An 18,493-nucleotide genomic window follows, 5' to 3' on the forward strand; every position below is an offset into this window, starting at 1 on the left:
ACACCAATAAACCTTATAGTGAAAATAGGGTGTATTTAAAAAGCTTTAAAAAAAGTCATTCGTCAATAAATTCCCACTTTCTTAAAAAAAGGCCTCCTTTTTACCAGTGGCCAATAAAAGTGTCAATCTTCTAGACCCTTTAAGGTATCAATAGCTGAAACTGCAAGAACTTTCAACAGTCTGGGCTCTCAGCAAAGAATGCATAATGAAGCAGTTGAAACAGCTGAACCTCAGAGAAAACATTGCTTGTTTGACAACTCGGACTCTCTGATCTCTTCTGTCAATTGCACAATGTTTATTTAGACAAGATAAAGTTGATTCAAGTACCTGCAGTTTCTGCTATTGGTACTTTAAAGGATCTGGATGATTGACACTTTATTTACCTATAGTAAAATGAAAGTGGAAATTTACCAATGAATGAATGTTTTTCTTAAAGCTTTTTTACATACCCAGTTGTCACTAAAGGACTGTTTAGTTCTGTAGAATGTCTAGTGGGTGAATGGTCATGGAAGTGCCATAGCTTGCCATGGGGCATGAGGAGCCTTAGAGGGTGGGTGGGTGGCATACCTTGGCATGGGGGCATTAAGTGTCAGAGGGGGTGGGTGGAGGGCGTCCTTGGTATGGTGGGGGTGGGGGGGGGGGGGTGCATCAGGGGGACCTTTTGAACTTATCTTACAAAAAGTCCCCTCATGCGGACTATGGTTCATGACACCTCTGAAGTGCCAGGATACACAACTCTTCCAAAACCTTAGCCCGATACCATGAAAATTGCAGAGGGCTGGGACGCGCCTATCTCCGCAACGGAGCCAGCATGGTTGGGAATGCAGGATGCCGACTCATGACCTGAATCAGCCCCCTTAAAAGGCTCTACTGCAAATCAGGAACACCAGGAATGGGGTTGGGAATGCTGGGATCGGGTCCTGGCTGCCATTTTCTACGCTCCCCGGCTCCATGAGAATCCAGCCCTTTGTAACTATTTCTGAGCTACACACTTTACAAAGGAAGGGAAGACTTTGGGGAGGGTGCAGGTAGATTTACTGGAATGATTCTAGTGAGGGCTTACAGTCATGTGGTTAGACTGGAGAAGCTGGGATTGCTGTCAGAGCAGACAAGGATAAGAGGAGGTTTAATTCAGATATTCATATTCAAAGAGAGCTTAGACAGAGCAATCAAAGAGAAACTATTTTCAATGGCGATAGGGTCAATAAACAGAGAGCACAGATTTAAGATATCCCTGGGGTTTTCTCCATCTTTTATGTCTCTGTCAGAAGATGACATAACGGTGGTCTGCTGGTGGTTGGAGGTATGGGGGAAGTTTTGGGGAAGATAGTACAGGGAGGATGTAGACGGTCCAGTTTTTTTTTTAATACTCATTCTTTGGATGTGAACCAGGCCAGCGTTTATTGCTCATCCCTAATTGCCCTGAAGAAGGTGGTTTAACGACAATGCTCTGGCCACCAAAGTGTGTGGGGCAGGCTTATTGGGACCAGTTACTCTCTTGCTGCCTGCCAGTCTTGTGTGTTCAGATGTTACTTACAAATGGTGTGTTCCATAACCAGTGGAATATGTTGCTGCAGAAATGATCACTATCACTGCTGGCATTCCATATCCAAATGGGTACATGAACCATCGCAACACTTTGCGGGCACAGGAGTTGCTTATTTTCTGGAGGTTCCTGACCATGAGGTGAAGGTGAATTCCTTCCACGCACATCCAAGCAAAGGCTGCTAGAAAGAGGTAGTGCAAACAACCGGCAATGATCCCACACACAACCTGGAATAAAGAACACAGGTTCAATCTCATCCTCGCTAAACACCAACCCTCACTGTCTCTTAAGTTCATTTTTTTTGTGTTTGTGTATTCATTCTGGGGATGTGAGTGTCACTGGGAAGGCTGACATTTATTGTCCATCTCTAGTTGCCCTTGAGAAGGTGGTGGTGAGCTGCATTCTTGAACCACTGCAGCCCATGTGGTGTAGGTACACCCACAGTGCTGTTAGTTGGGAAGTTTAGGATTCTAACACAGAAAGAATAAAGGAATGGCCAATATATCTCAAGTCAGGATGGTGTGTGTGACTTGGAGGGGAACTTGGAAGTAGTGGTGTTTCCATGCCTTCTGCCCTTGTCCCTTTGTTTGGTGGATTTTCTACATGCTGCTGAAGAAGCCTTGGCAAGTTATTGTATGAATTATGTAAATGGTACACACAGCAACCATGCTGAGCTGGTAATGGCAGGATTAATGTTTAAGGTGGTGGATGGGATGCCAACCAAGCAGACTGCTTTGCCCTGCACACATCCAGGCATGTACCTTGGAGGCAGAGAAGAGCTTTGGGGTGTCAGGAGGTGAAATTCTCACCAGAGAATATCAAAGCAGGTCCATCTCTGACACACCCCTTCCTTTCTTTGACTTCTCTGTCTCTATTTCTGGGGATAGACTGTCTACCAATATTCATTACAAGCACACCAATCCCACAGCTCCTCAGCTACACTTCCTCATACCCTGCTTCCTGTAGGGACTCCATTCCACTTCCCATTTCTCTGTCTTCATTGTATCTGTTCCAATGATGCAACCTTCCACAACAGCTCTTCCAACATCTCTTCCTTTTTCCTCAATCAAGGACCTCCCCCTATGGTTGACAGGGCCCTCAACTGTGTCCAACCTATTTCACACACTCCTGCCCTCACCCCTTCCCACCCTTCCCAGAACCATGATAGGATTCCCAATATCCTCACTTTCCACCCCACCAGCGTCCGCACTCAAAGGATTATCCTCCACCATTTCTGCCAACTCCAGCATGACAACAACCAAACACATCTTCTCCTTCCCTCCTCTATCACCATTCCAAAAGGACTGTTCCCTCTGTGATGCCCTGGTCCACTCCTCTATCACCCCCAACACCTCAGCTCCTGTCCACAGCACCTTCTCATGGAATCACAGGAGCTGTAACACTTCCCATTTACCTCCCCCCTCCTCATAGTCCAAGGCCCTGACCACACCTCCCAGGTGAAGCAATGACTTACTTGTACTTCTTTCAACTCGATTGTATTTGCTGCCCACAATGCAGTTCCCTCCACATTGGGGGGAACCAAACGCAGACTGGGCGCCCGCTTTGCGGAACATCTTCGTTCAGTCCGCAAGCGTGAGCCCGACCTTCTGGTCACTTGCCATTTTAATTCACCGTTTTGCTCTCACGCTGACATCTCTGTCCACGGCCTGCTGCAACGTTCCAGTGAACCTCAACGTAAGCTGGAGGAACAGTACCTCATCTCCCAATTCGACGCTTTTTCAGCTTCCTAGGCTCAACGTCAGGGAGAATTTTGCCCTCGTCGGTGGGGGGCGCGACTGGCGGGCCCAGGAGCGGCCACGAAGCCAACTGCTGCCCCGCGATCAGGCCCTGACGTGGATTTCACTCTGGCTGGCCAATTAACGGCCAGCCGGTGTGAAACACGCGCTGTAGCGCTCAGCGCTGCCAGGGTGGAGGGCGGGAGGAGCACAAGCCCGGAAGTGTGTGCCTGCGCAGGGGGTGCATGCAGTAGAAGCTCCCTGAGACGCAGAGCTGCCTCGGGGAGCCGAAGATTTTTAACAATAAAATCAAACATATAAAAATAATGAAAACATGTCAGATGAGCAGGGACAAGTTAAATATAAGCGTTAAAAGTTTAAAATTTTTTTTAAAAATCGCTGGTTGAAACCTCATCCCTTCCGTGGAAGAGATTTTGCCAAAAATGCAAAGGCCGCTTAGCCCTTCCGCTCGCCCGCCAACCGAATGTTTCGTTGGCAGCGAAAAATTCGAGTCAGTTGGGCTTTTAAGGTCCTTATCAGGCTGCTTAATTAACTGCAGGCATGGCTCCGATTCCAGAGCATGCCCGCCATCCGAAATATCACACGTCATCTTACGCTCGTTAGGGTTGGGTGCTCGCCCGTCCAACGAGAGAAAAATTCTGGCCATTGAGTTCAACAACTTAAGAGCATGAACTCTGTCTTCCATTTTGTAATTGCTTTCCCCGAGTGCCTCTCATGTTTTGCTTTCAGACAGCGCTGACCTTTATTCTGCTATTAACACCTACTCCGGACCAATGCTTTGTTCCTTTACTACTACCATTTTCTTTGCCTTTTATTCCATGATATCATTGTAATTTAATTCCCTCCCTGCACCCCCCTCCCCCACCATCTCTGACCTTCCCTTTTTCAACAGTATAAAACCCATCACGCTTCTGCCTCTCTTCGGAAGAGGGTCTGGACTCGAAATGTTAACTCTGTTTTTCTCTCTCCACAGATGCTGCCAGACTTGCTGAGTTTTCCTGGCACGTTTTGTTTTTACTTGCCGTCAGGACAGGCCTCATTTTACTGTCTCATGTTAAAGAAGGCCCTGCAAACAGGCTGCATTCCTTCGGTGGCAGTGATGTATTACAGGAGTCTGAGTTACTGTGACAACACGCACTTGCACATGCATGTTGTAGTCTAGAGCTATGGATAGTGATTTTTTTCATTCTTTCATGGGGTATGGGTGTAATTATCAAGGCCAGATCCCTAATTGCCCTTGAACTGAACGTACGAACATACAAACAAGGAGCAGTAGGCCATTCAGCCCCTCGAGCCTGCTCCACCATTTAATAAGATAATGACTGATCTGACAGTAACCTGAAATCTACGTCCCACCTACCCCGATAACCTATCACCCCCTCGCTTACCAAGAGTCTATCCAACTCTGCCTTAAAAAGATTCAAAGACCCTGCTTCCACCACCTTTTCAGGAAGAGAGTTCCAAAGACTCAAGACCCCCTGAGTGAAAAAATTTCACCTCATCTCTGTTTTAAACGGGCAACCTCTTATTTTTAAACAGTGACCCCTAGTTCTAGATTTTTCCACAAGAGGGGACATCCTCTCCACATCCACCCTGTCAAGAAACCTCATCGTCTTATATGTTTCAATTCAGTCACCTCTTACTCTTCTAAACTCCAGCAGATACAAGCCTAGTTTGTCTAACCTTTTCTCATAAGCCTTTCTGTCATAAGACAACCCACCCATTCCAGGTATTAGTCTGGTGAACCTTCTCTGAACTGCTTCCAACGTATTTACATCATTAAACTGAGTCGATGCTAGGTCATTTCAGAGGGTCGTTAAGAGCCAACCACATTGCTGTGGGTCTGGAGTCACATGTAGGCAAGACCAGGTAACTCCTCCTTTTGCCCCCCTGCCACTGGTGTATGTGTATGTTGGAAGGATTTACAGGTATATACTCAAACTGTTTTGCCATGTTATGAACAACTTCCATTGGCCATCAAGACCTGGAGTGGGACTTGAACCTGGAGCTTCTTGTTCAAAGGCAGGGCTGCTGCCCACTGCACCATAAAACTTCCTTTACTCTACTCCTACTGTACAGTATTGATATACTTATTTTTGTTCATTCATGGGATGTGAGCATCACTGGCTAGGCCAGCATTTATTGCCCATCCCTAATTGCCCTTGTTCAGAGGGCACTTCAGAGTCAACCACATTGCTGTGGGTCTGGAGTCACATTTAGGCCCAGACCAGGTAAGGACAGCAGATTTCCTTCCCTAAAGGACATTAGTGAACCAGATGGGTTTTTCCTTTACTATAAACAGCAGCTTCATGACCATCATTAGACTTTTAATTCCAGATTTTTATTGAATTCAAATTCCATCATCCAACCATGACAGGATTCGAACCCAGGTACCTAAAGCTTTACTGTGGGGTTCTCTGGATTAACTAATCAAGCAACAATACCACTATGCCATTGCCTTCCCCATAAGTAGTCAAATATTGGTGTGGAAGAATCACACAATCAAGGGCTAGGCTGCTACCAACAAAACTGTATTCACAATATATGTAGAATAACTTGGAAGCGAAGTTGTACAGATTGAATTTTGGAAAATTGTTCAGTGGTGTCTCATCTTTCTTGTTCATTATACTAAAGTCCCTTTCACGACCACAGGACATTCCAAAGTGCTTGACACTTCGCAGACACTTCCTCCTACCTCTCCCTGGACCATGACCCCACCACTGAACATCAAGCCATTGTTTCTAGGACTGTTATTGATCTCATCTCCTCTGGAGATCTTCCTTCCACAGCTTCCAACCTCAGAGTCTCCCAACCTCAGATGGCCCGCTTCTACCTCCTACCCAAAATCCACAAATAGGACTGTCCAGGCAGATCAATCGTGTCAGCCTGTTCCTGCCCCACGGAACTCATTTCTTGCTATCTTGACTCCATTCTCTCTCCCTTTGTCCAGTCTCTTCCCATCTACATCTGTGATTCCTCTGACGCCCTACATCATATCAACAATTTCCAGTTCCCTGGCCCCTCCTCTTCACCATGGACGTCCAATCCCTCTACACCTCCATCCCCCACCGGGATGGTTTGATGGCTCTCCACTTCTTCCTCGAACAGAGGCCTGAACAATCCCCATCCACCACTACTCTCCTCCGTCTGGCTGAATTTATTCTCACACTGAACAATTTCTCCTTAAACTCCTCTCACTTCCTCCAAATAAAAGGTGTGGCATGGGCCCCAGCTATGCCTGTCTCTTTATGGGGTATGTGGAACATTCCTTGTTCCAGTCCTACTCAGGCCCCCTCCCACAACTCTTTCTCCAGTACATCGATGATTACTTTTTTGCTGCTTAATGCTCTCGTCTGGACCTGGAAAAATTTATTAATTTTGCTTCCAATTTCCACCCCTCCATCATTTTCACATGGTCCATCTCTGACACTTCCCTTCCCTTCCTTGAACTCTCTGTCTCAATTTCTGGTGATAGACTGTCCACCAATATCCATTACAAGCCTACCGACTCCCACAGCTACCTCGACTACGGCTCCTCACACCCCGCTTCTTGTAAGGACTCCATCCTATTCTCTCAGTTCCTTCGTCTCCGTCGCATCTGTTCTGATGATGCCATTTTCAAAAACAGTTCCTCTGACATGTCCTCCTTCTTCCGTAACCAAGGTTTTCCACCCATGGTCATTGACAGATCCTCAACTATGTCTGGCTCATCTCCCGCGCATCTGCCCTAACAGCTTCTTCTCCCTCCCAGAAACATGACAGGGTCCCCCTTGTCCTCACTTATCACCCCACCAGCCTCCGCATTCAAAGGACCATCCTCCATTTCCGCCAACTCCAGCCACCACCAAACACATCTTCCCTTCACTGCCCCCCGGTGGCATTCTGCAGGAATCGTTCCCTCCGGGTCACCCTGGTCCACTCCTCCATCGCCCCCTACACCTCAACCCCCTCCCACGGCACCTTCCCATGCAACTGTAGAAGATGCAACACCTGCCCCTTTACTACCCCTCTCCTCACCGTCCAAGGGCCCAAACACTCCTTTCAAGTGAAGCAGCATTTCACTTGCACTTCCCTCAATTTAGTCTACTGCATTCGTTGCTCCCAATGCGGTTTCCTCTACACTGGAGAGACCAAACGCAGACTGGGTGACTGCTTTGCCGAACATCTTCGGTCTGTCCGCAAGCATTACCCAGACCTCCCTGTCGCTTGCCATTTCAACACTCCACCCTGCTCTCATGCCCACATGTCCGTCCTTGGCCTGCTGCAGTGAAGCTCAAAGCAAACTGGAGGAACAGCACCTCATCTTACAACTAGGCACTTCACAGCCTTCCAGACTGAATATTGAGTTCAACAATTTTAGATCATGAACTCTCTCCTCCATCCCCATCCCCTTTCCGATTTTCCCCCTCCTTTTTGTTTTTTCCAATAATTTATATAGATTTTTCTTTTCCCACCTATTTCCATTATTTTTAAATGTATTTCCATCCATTGTTTTATCTCTACCTTTTAGCCTTTTTCGATCCTTTCACCCCACCCAGCCCCACTAGGGCTATCTGTACCTTGCTTGTCCTGCTTTCTACCCTTAATTAGTACATTCCTCAGATAATATCACCACCTTCAACACCTCTTTGTCCTTTTGCCTGTGACATCTTTTGGTTATCTCCACCTATCACTGGCCCTCTATCCAGCTCTACTTGTCCCATCCCCCCCACCCCCTTAAACCAGCTTATATTTCACGTCTTTTCTATTTTTCCTTAGTTTTGTTGAAGAGTCACACGGACTGTGCTCCTCTCCGCAGATGCTGTCAGACCTGCTGAGTTTTTCCAGGTATTTTTGTTCTTGTATTCCAAAGTGCTTTATAGATAACAAAGTACTTTTGAAGAGCAAAAACAAAAATACCTAGAAAAACTCAGCAGGTCTGACAGCATCTGCGGAGAGGAACACAGTTAACGTTTCGAGTCTGTATGACTCTTCAACAGAACTAAGAAATATAGAAATGAGATGAAATATAAGTTGGAAGAAGGGGGTGGAACAGGTAGAGCTGGATAGAGGGCCAGTGATAGGTGGAGGCCAAGAAGAGATTGCCAATGATATCATAGACAAAAGGACAAAGGGGTGTTGACGGTGGTGATATTATCTAAAGGATGTGCTAATGGGGACATTAAGGGAAGTAAGCTAGTGGCAGATGGCCCTAGTGCGGGTGGGGTGGGTGGAAGAGATCTAAATGGGCTAAAAGGTGGAGATGAAACAATAGATTGAAATACATTTAAAAATAGGTGGGAAAAGAAAAATATATTTGTAAAAAAATGATAAATTATTGGAAAAATGGGGATCGGAAAGGGGGTGGGGATGGAGGAGAGAGGTAATGATCTGAAATTGTTGAACTCAATATTGGGAGCAGCGAATGCAGTAGACTAAATTGAGGGAAGTGTAAGTGAAGTGCTGAGATCCTCTCACCTTGTGTTTGGTGGTGACATCAAGCTGGACTTGGCGGAAATGGTGGAGGATGATCCTTTGAACGCGGAGGCTGGTGGGGTGATAAGTGAGGACAAGAGGGACCCTGTCATGGTTCTGGGAGGTAGAGGAATGTGTGAGGGCGGATGCATGGGAGATGGGCCGGACACGGTTGAGGGCCCTGTCAATCACGGTGGGTGGAAAACCTTGGTTAAGGAAGAAGGAAGACATGTCAGAGGAACAGTTTTGGAAAGTGGCATCATCAGAACAGATGCGATGGAGGCAAAGGAACTGAGAGAATGGGATGGAGTCCCTACAGGAAGCGAGGTGTGAGGAGCTGTAGTCGAGGTAGCTGTGGGAGTCGGTAGGCTTGTAATGAATATTGGTGTTCAATATTCACCAGAAATTGAGACTGAGAGGTCCAGGAATGGAAGGGATGTGTCAGAGATGGACCATGTGAAAATGATGGAGGGGTGAAAATTAAAAGCAAAATTAATAAATTTTTCCAGGTCCTGACGAGAGCATGAAGCAGCACCGAAGTAATCATCGAAGTACTGGAGAAAGAGTTGTGGGAGGGGGCCTGAGTAGGACTGGAACAAGCAATGTTCCACATACCCCATAAAGAGACAGGCATAGCTGGGGCCCATGCGGGTACCCATAGCCACACCTTTTATTTGGAGGAAGTGAGAGGAGTTTAAGGAGAAATTGTTCAGTGTGAGAACAAGTTCAGCCAGACGGAGGAGAGTAATGGTGGATGGGGATTGTTCGGGCCTCTGTTCGAGGAAGAAGTGGAGAGCCCTCAGACCATCCCGGTGGGGGATGGAGGTGTAGAGGGATTGGACGTCCATGGTGAAGAGGAGGGGCCAGGGAACTGGAAATTGTTGATATGATGTAGGGTGTCAGAGGAATCACAGATGTAGATGGGAAGAGACTGGACAAAGGGAGAGAGAATGGAGTCAAGATAGCAAGAAATGAGTTCCGTGGGGCAGGAACAGGCTGACACGATCGGTCTGCCGGGACAGTCCTGTTTGTGGATTTTGGGTAGGAGGTAGAAGCGGGCCATCTGAGGTTGGGAGACTATGAGGTTGGAAGCTGTGGAAGGAAGATCTCCAGAGGAGATGAGGTCAGTGACAGTCCTGGAAATAATGGCTTGATATTCAGTGGTGGGGTCATGGTCCGGGGGAGGTAGGAGGAAATGTTTGCGAGTGGACGCTCAGCCTCTGCGAGGTAGAGGTCAGTGCGCCAGCCAACAACAGCACCACCCTTGTCAGCGGGTTTGAAGACAAAGTCAGGGTTGGACCTGAGAGAACGGAATGCAGCAAGTTCAGAGAGAGACAGGTTAGAGTGGGTGAGAGGAGCAGAGAAATTGAGACGATTGATGTTAAGCCGACAGTTCTCAATGAAAAGAGCTTTTGAAGTGTAGCTTCTGTTCTAATGCATGAAACCCAGCAGCCAATTTGCACACAGTCAGCTCCCACAAACTGTACTGTGCTAGTTGCCAGCTAATCTTAATTTAGTGATGTTGACTAATGATTGTCCAGAACTCTGGGAAGAACTCCCCAGCTCTTCTTCAAAATAGTGCCATGGGGATCTTTTACATACACCTGAGAGTGCAGGCGGGGCCTCTGCTTATTGCCTCATCTGAAAAATGGCATCTCCGACAGTGCAGCATTCCCTCCTTCAGCATCGTCGGCCTAGTTTTAAGTGCTCAAATTTCTGGGCTGAGTTTTCGGGCCCCACTGAACGTTTTCTGACACTGGCGCCAAGGCGAGTTCGGGAATTTTCTAGTCGACCTCCAATTTCTTCGCCAAATGGAGGCAGTTAAACTGCCTGGAGGCAGACATCCAGTGACAAGCCCTCCATATGCCTGCGTGGGTACAGCCAAAGGCTGCTCTGTAGTGGGATTCCCCCCACCACCAGCACCCACCCACCTAATTGGTGGCTTGGCTGCTGTATCTGTTTTGTTTTAAAGTTTTAGGAAGGTTGGTGAGACGACACTACATACTGAAGCGTTCTCTCGGTTACTTACCATCCATTGCAGGCTGCTACATTGTCTCAAGGTGGAAGGCCTCCTATTGGTCCTCCAGCTTCGAGACTATGGCTGCCAATCTTAGGGAGCCAATTTAGGGGGAGCCTCTGAAAATCTAAAAGAGTGATTACCTCCCCCCGAATTAGAGTTTCAAGACCCAGAAACATGACCTAACTCCTATTTCCCAGCCCACTGAACAAAATTCCAGGTCTCTGGAGTGGAACTTGAACCCACAACCTTTTGTCTCAGATGCAAGAGATGACCCACTGAGCCAAGGCTGACAGTGGAAATGTAATTTCAAAAAGTTCCCAGAAGATGAGATGGCCTGGTAACAAACTGGTGAACTACATTTTGAATCGACTCGAACGAAATGTGAACGGATTGGAGTGAACTTTTCTGTTTAAGATAGCTCAGTTCCAGTGGAGGGTGTATTCACTGATCTAGGCTAAGACCCCCTTAGGCAGTCTTTATAAAGGAAGTTTACTAATCCTACAGCCAGTTATAGCTGAATGAAACTTTTTTAGAATGACTTGGGAGGGGTAGGTGTGGGGATACGGTGATTAACCCTGAGATCCTCTCACCTTGTGTTTGATGCTATTAATTCCCACCAGGAAGAGCAGCTCAGCCAGGAACAGAGTGATGCACAGGTTGGTATGGATGGTGCTGTTGGGCTTGGGAACTTGGTTGCACAGTTGGAACGTGATAATACAGAGTCCAAGGCATACCAGCGACAAGCTGATCCCAACCTGCGTTATGATGTTGAGATTCTCATTCCTGTGGTCTTCCTGCTAATACATGGATCCAAATGACAACCATTTTATACAAGTACAATTAAAGCAAAGACTTTTCTTTCTTCCCTCCTTGTCGGAGTACAGACCCATGGCTGCTTGCACCTCATCCAAATGGTCATGCTACATACATGGGTCCAAACAATAACTCAACCTCCCTTCCTTTCCCCCAGCATAGCAGGACATGTGATCATGACAAGCCCATTGCTGCCAACCTCAACTCTATCCTCACACCCTCACCTTCCGCTGTAGGTCACCTGGTCATTTGAATCTACGGAAACAGGATGTTGACTGAGCTTTTCAAAAATTCAATGTCAGGATGTGGGTACTGCTGGCAAGGTCACCATTTATTGCACATGCCCATTTCCCCTTGAGAAGGTGGTGGTGAGCCGCCTTCTTGAACTGCTGCAGTCCATGTGGTGTAGGTACACCCACAGTGCTGTTAGGTGGGAGTTCCAGGTTTGTGACCCAGTGACGATGAAGGGATGGCTGATGTATTTCCAAATCGGGAACTTGGAGGGGAGCTTGGAGGTGATGGTGTTCCTCTGCTCCTGATGTCCTGGTCCTCTGGCTAGGAGAGGTTGCGAGTGTTTACATGCCACACAAGTCACTTCCTAACCTATGGTCAGGTGCAAGTGCACCCATCCAGGAAGGGGAGGTGAAGAGTGCTTCCTTGGGAGGAAGGAACAGGGAAATGAGTAAAGGTGAGAGACAGTGAAGCTATGGAACGAAACTATGCTCCATGAGTTGCAAAATGGGGGTTTGGTATTATACATTGGTACAGGTACCAGCACGTAGTGGTGGTAACTCAGAAGCTGACCAGGAAAGACTAGAGTTTAACTCCTGCTTTGAAGTGAGTGAGCTAGCCTTAACCAATGCTGTGGGAAGGGTGCCCAAAATGGCCTCAGTGTCCTTGGGCTAGACACAAAAAATAAACCCAATAAACCCAGGTTCCCATCTCCGTCTAAGGGCATGTGTAGGTAAGCCCAGCTTGTATTTTGTAGAATCACAATTGTGCCCAGCTTGGACTCCCTGTGATTGAATATCCCTGTTGACACTTTGGTTACTAACACATAATGGCTTACAGAGTAATGTACTGTGGAATGACACCCGGGCAACAGCAGAGGAGCTACGAATCTGAAAAGAAATAACAAATTATTGCTGAAAAGAGAGACATGTTGCTGAACCTTTTCATCATGCTTTTCCACTGCAGTATAAATTGTCGTGATTGTTTGAAATTTGGCATTCTTGTGTTTGTCCTGATGAGTGTGAGATCGAAAGCTTTGCCAACATGTCTCTCTTTGTAGCAGTATTCAGGTTCTGTACTGCCAAGTGACAAATTGGTTCCTTTCCGAATTATTGGCGGCAATTCCAGCTTTACCTGTGCATCAGGAATGTTGCAATGTTGGGATTTTACCCCCCTCTCCCCTTTCCCCACCCTTTTCCGCTCACCGTTGAAATCAATAGCATAATAGCAAGGATGGAGTGTAGAACTGAAGTTCCATCCAATCTGGGGAGGTCCCCACTCAGCAGCTACGTTAACCATCACCCCCTCGTCACCCTCCCCAACCACCCCACCACCATTGATTTTTGAGAGCTATTCCTTCAATCGCTTTTACCTCCACAGCTGTCATGAGAATAGCGAAACTGGACAAGTGCTGGCATCCACAGGCCGTGTGTGTTTTGTTTGAATTTATCACGGCACATCCCTCGGGGGACCAGTAGCCTTTGCCTTTCGTATGGTTCCAGTAAACGCACACTGGTTGTCCGTCAACTCTCGAGTCCTGTGTAAGGCAGGAGTTAACGACAGCAACAACAACAACAATTACTTGCATTTATACAGTGCCTTTTATCACAGTAAAATGCCACCAGGCGCTTCACGAGACCATTATCAGACAAAATCTGATGCTTAGCTGGATAAGGAGAGATTAGGATAGATGACCACAAGTTCAGTCAAAGAGGTAGGTTTTAAGGTGACTCTGAAAGGAGGAGAGGGAGGTGGAGAGGCTTAGGGAGGGATTTCCAGAGTTTAGAACCTGGACAAATAAAAGCACAGCCACCACTGGCTGAGGGAAGAGAGACGGGTAAGAAGTCAGAATTGAGGAGCACAGAGATGGCAGAGGACTGGGGGAGATTACAGAGGTAGAGAGGGCGGGTGAGATTAGACATGGACAGATTAGAAAACAAGGATGAAAATTTGAAAACTTGAGGCATCGTTGGATTGGGAGACAATGTAGCCCAGCGAGCACATGGATGGTGGGTGAACAGGGCTTGATGCGAGTTAGGATACGGGCAGCAGAGTTTTGGAGGAGCTCACTTTAACATGAGCAAATTATTGCGGTGTTCCCAACTCCGAGATTTAATTCCTTTTACTTTGAGCGCTGGTCGTAGCCAAGAACAACTGACCCTCATACCTTTTTATGTTTCAGAGTGATGTTGACTCTCTCGCTGAGTTTGTGATGTTTGCGGTTCCTGATTGTGGCTGAAACCACTCCTGAGATTAGTTTGTACGGCCTTGACCTTTCCTTCTCAATGAAATCGGCACTCTGAAGGGAATTCAGTTCATTGTACGAGATGAAAGCAATAGCAACAGAATCTGTTTGGATATGTGGCAGAAAATACAGTGCCTATTAGCTTACGGTGCAATAGTGACTCACAAACACCTACTACTGACTTAAGTGTGTAAGTCATGCCTCAGTAGGTAGAACTCTTGCCTTATAAATTAGAAGGTTGTGGGTTCAATTCCTCCTTCAGAATGTAGTGTAAAGCGTTAACAGATAGGATATGCTAATTGATGATAATGATGTACCACTGACATCAGTCAGTCATGTGTTAGTCTCTCTCTTTCTCGAGAGAGAGGTTGGAATCATGTCTAGGAGTAACATGCCTACTCTGTCACCTGTTAAGATGTAGTACTGATAAACAAGTGTTAAGTAAATACCAGTGTACCCCTACTCCCTGCCCATGAACCAAGTCCTAGGCCCAGAGTCCAAGAAAGAAGAACATGGTGGCAGTGATGGAGACATCGATGTAAAGAAACACGTTGGTGTTATTGAAGGAACCGTTGAGTGAAGAAACCTTTGAAAGCAGCTCAAGGAAATTTTGGCAGAAGGAGGAGGCACATTGGAGAGAGATAATGATGACTGCCGCTGGTGAACAGCCCCCTGCCCTTGGCCCGCCTGTTTGACTGCCTCGAGGGCCAGTGGTGAGGCCAGCAGTGGGATTTATGGAAGGGCCATTTTCTCGGTTACTGAGCAGCGTCAGAAAAGAAGCCAAAGCTTCTGGTTAGTTCCTTTCTTTATGCAGTAGGTCCAGTAGCAGACGATGTTCGCCTAAGGCGGGGTGTGCCACAGCTTTTAACTCCATTATTCAAGCCTTTAACAATCATTTTAGCCCAAGGTAAAATTTAGTCATAGAAGAAGCATATTTTAACCAGTGAGACCTGGGGAATCGATTGAATTATTCCTAAATGATCTATATTGCCTAGCTAGTTCTTACAGATATAGGGCACTGAAGCTAATCCGTGATTGCATAGTCATGGGTGTCCAAGGTGAAAAACACTACGACTTTCTGCAGGCCGAAGATGATCTTACTTTGGATCAAGCAAGTCCAGTATGTGAGTCAGACTGAGCTTCAAGCATTTAATTGGGCTATAGTTGGCGGCGACTCCAAGGCTTCACAGGATTCAATAGATTTGGTAGGTTCATGGGCTGCACCCCCACCCATATGAAAGCCTGCCAAACCAACTGAAAGGGAGGGAAGCTCCACACTGGTATCCATTTTGAGATGCTTGCGCTGTAGCATGAATACCCTGCATGGACACCAAGACGGCCCAGCTACGGCAAGATTATCACTTCTCTTGGCTACAAGGGGCGACAGATCATTAATTCTCTCTATGTTCTTCACAATCAACATGCATCCTTATTAAGTGGCGATGTTGGCATACTTCTAGGGGTCCTAGAAAAGCCAGATGGTGCTCATCTTTAGAATGACTTGCTAACTTTCATTCAACAATCTTCATCCTTTCACTTAGAAGCAGTGGAAATTCAGCCTTCAGAAGCTGTGGAAGTTTATACGCTCAGCAGTAAGTTCCTTCCTTTCACAGAGACACCATCCTCTAGATGCAGGGCAGACATGGAAGTAATGAATCTCTCAGGTCTTCAGGAAGAAAGGCCAGAGATAGTGCATCCAGAAGACACTACAGCAGGCAGTGACCATCCTCATGAAGAGCTGCTAGACCTGAATTGACTCTTCCTATAGAGTGACGAGGATGAATTCGTTGCAGTGCTGAGTGACCTCTTGGAGTTTGAGGTCCTAGAGAATGATACTTCTTTCCCATTGATGGATGTGCCTTATGAAGTCTCTGTTTGTCTGTTAGAAGAACCAGCTGCTTTTAGTTGCTGAGCAGCATTCAGATCTTAATTCCACTGAATCAATCAATGCATTGCTTACTTTATCACCTGTAGTTCGTGAAGAGTCTTCCACAGAGAATGCCTTGCCTCAGTGCAGGTTAGAGTCCAAAGAGGATCACACTGCTAAAGAACTGGTACCTTCCCAGGGTGAAAATTAATTGGCAACCATGCTTCAGTCCCAGCTGAAAGTCTTCTTCACTTCAGAGCTGGAGGTCAGCACAGAAGCTGCAGCAGAATTTTTAGCACTTCTGAAGCTGCAGAATCCTGTACAGAAACCTTGTCCCAGAGCTAAATGTGTACAGGAAATTACCAACTTCCTATAAGACTGTCGGGAAAAGAAGAAGAGATGTTTTCTCAATGATTTTTCAGGAGGCCCATTTACATTCTGGCAGTGCTAAGAGAGCCACGCTTCTCTCTGTACAAAGTTACTCCACTAAAACCTAATTTGAGATTATCAGTCAGGCTTGCTAGAAGCTACATGTATTTATATGCAGGAACCTCTTCTCTGCAGGAAGAAGGAATATATCCAGACATTACACCTCTTTTTAATAAACAGAAGTATAGGGGACAATAGCTCCCTGGTGCATTCACCATGACAACGTCTTGACCAATCAGAGCCAACTTGCCAACCAATCAGTAGCCTTTTCTCATGAAGTATAAGTTGTTGCTCCCTTTGAAATTTGACATTCTTGAGTGCAAGATGAAAAGCTTTGACAGCATGTCTCTTTTTTCAGCAATACTCAAGTTCTACACTGTCAACTGGCTATCTTAAATCAGTTTCAGTGTAACTATTAGCAAACTCAGGATTGTTTAGCAGGTGCTGCCCAATGGCAAAATCATATCTTACACTGGATGTTTTGTTTTGGGTTTTGAAAGCATGGACTGGTTGAGTATGGTCTGTAATCTGTCTACTATGAACAACTGAAGGAACATGCTGTTTGATTCCTACTATTAATTCATTAACATTGGAACATCCTTAGGTCATGAAGGGTGCTCTATAAATACAAGCCTTTTCCTTTCAATGCAGAGGACCCCCATAATTTTCACTAATGTCGGCCAAGCTATGAGGCTCCACTACCTTTAAGTGCAGCAAAGCAGGTGAAAAGACAACCAAAGTCCAAGTAATAAGCCGAAACTTTACCTCCTGCATTTCCCTGAGTCATGGTTTTTAAATAAGCATCCATTGAGTTTTCCTGTGCATGGAGCGTTATTCTGTCAGGAATATTTTCAAGGTCCCTCAGCTCACTCGCCTGAATGACTCGAACATCAAGATCTACAATTTAAATGAAAAACACATCAATCACGTCAGCCGTAAATGTGGCAATTTCCTCTATCTGTTCCTGCTGATGCCGTATCTCAGTACTAGTGCATCCCACGGCCCATGGTATATTGGCTGCCATGACTGTTTTGTAATGACAGAAAGGTTATCCTGTACATTCGTACTCTCCTTGGTTTGACATTCTGATAATTATTTTAAATACAGCTTGTTGGTTGCAGCCTGTGAAGGTCCCTTTAACCAGCGCCTGTCGGACTTCATGGTGTCAGCTGCCAATATTACAGTGAAGGAGCGAAGAAGATCTCAAAAACAGGCATATGGCCTCTTATTTCAATATACAAGATGCACGATTCCTGTTTCAGCACCGGGTCCTATACAATCCATTCCAACCTCCTCCACCACCCCAGCTCCTCAATCATCATATGGCACTATTGCATCTAGGACGAGATGCCAGATGCAATCAGGAGCAACATGACAATCCCACAGATCAACCTGTAAGCAATTGAGGGAACATCCAGACAAGGTTACCATCACAAGGTCTGGGCGTGCCAGCAGCTTACCTCTATGCTTTAGATACTCATAGATTCATCTGTTCTGCACACTTACGAAATGGTAACTAAACACGAACATGACTCCCTGCGCACAACATCACAGTGTGGGGAATGGGGAGATGGTGGTGTAGTGGTAATGTCACTGCACTAGGCAGCTGGTGGAATTTGAATTCGGCTAATAAATAAAAACAGTCTCAGTATTGGTGACCATGAAACTATCATCAATTGTCACAAAGACCCTTCTGGTTCACTGATGCCCTTTAGGGAAGGAAATCTGCCGCCCTTACCTGGTCTGGCCTACATGTGACTCCAGACTCTCGTCAATGTGGTTGACTTTTAACTGCCCTCTGGAATGGCCAAAGAAACCACTCAGTTCAAGGGCATTTAGGGATGAGCAACAAATGCTGGCCTTGCCAGCGACGCCCAGATCCCATTTGAGTAGACTAGGCCTATATTCCCTGGAGCTTAGAAGAATGAAAAGTGATCTTATTGAAGCATACAGAGCTCTTAAGGAGCTTGAGACACTAAGAGGTTGTTTCTGCTGGCTGGTGAATCTAGAACAGGGGCTTGCAATCTCAAATAGGAAGTCAACCATTTAGGACTGAGATGAGGTGAAGTGAATCTTTGGAATTCTCTACCCTGGAGGGCATTGGATGTTCAGTCATTGAGAATATTCAAGA

The 18,493-nt window shown here is 46.3% G+C and overlaps 1 protein-coding gene across 1 annotated transcript in view; it reads right to left on the minus strand.

Moving 5' to 3' along the window:
• Nucleotides 1-18,493, minus strand: part of LOC121271393 (adhesion G protein-coupled receptor E2-like) — a 57,941-nt gene that overhangs the window by 8,702 nt on the left and 30,746 nt on the right. Inside the window, exons 10-14 of the mRNA XM_041177370.1 lie at nt 17,128-17,259; nt 13,989-14,170; nt 13,194-13,358; nt 11,368-11,571; nt 1,538-1,773 (exon numbers count right to left, since the gene is read on the minus strand). Coding sequence (XP_041033304.1) covers nt 1,538-1,773; nt 11,368-11,571; nt 13,194-13,358; nt 13,989-14,170; nt 17,128-17,259 — 919 coding nt within the window. The remainder of the gene's footprint in view (nt 1-1,537; nt 1,774-11,367; nt 11,572-13,193; nt 13,359-13,988; nt 14,171-17,127; nt 17,260-18,493) is intronic.

Source organism: Carcharodon carcharias, chromosome 30, assembly GCF_017639515.1.
Source record: "Carcharodon carcharias isolate sCarCar2 chromosome 30, sCarCar2.pri, whole genome shotgun sequence".
In the NCBI taxonomy this organism is placed as follows: Eukaryota; Metazoa; Chordata; class Chondrichthyes; order Lamniformes; family Lamnidae; genus Carcharodon; species Carcharodon carcharias.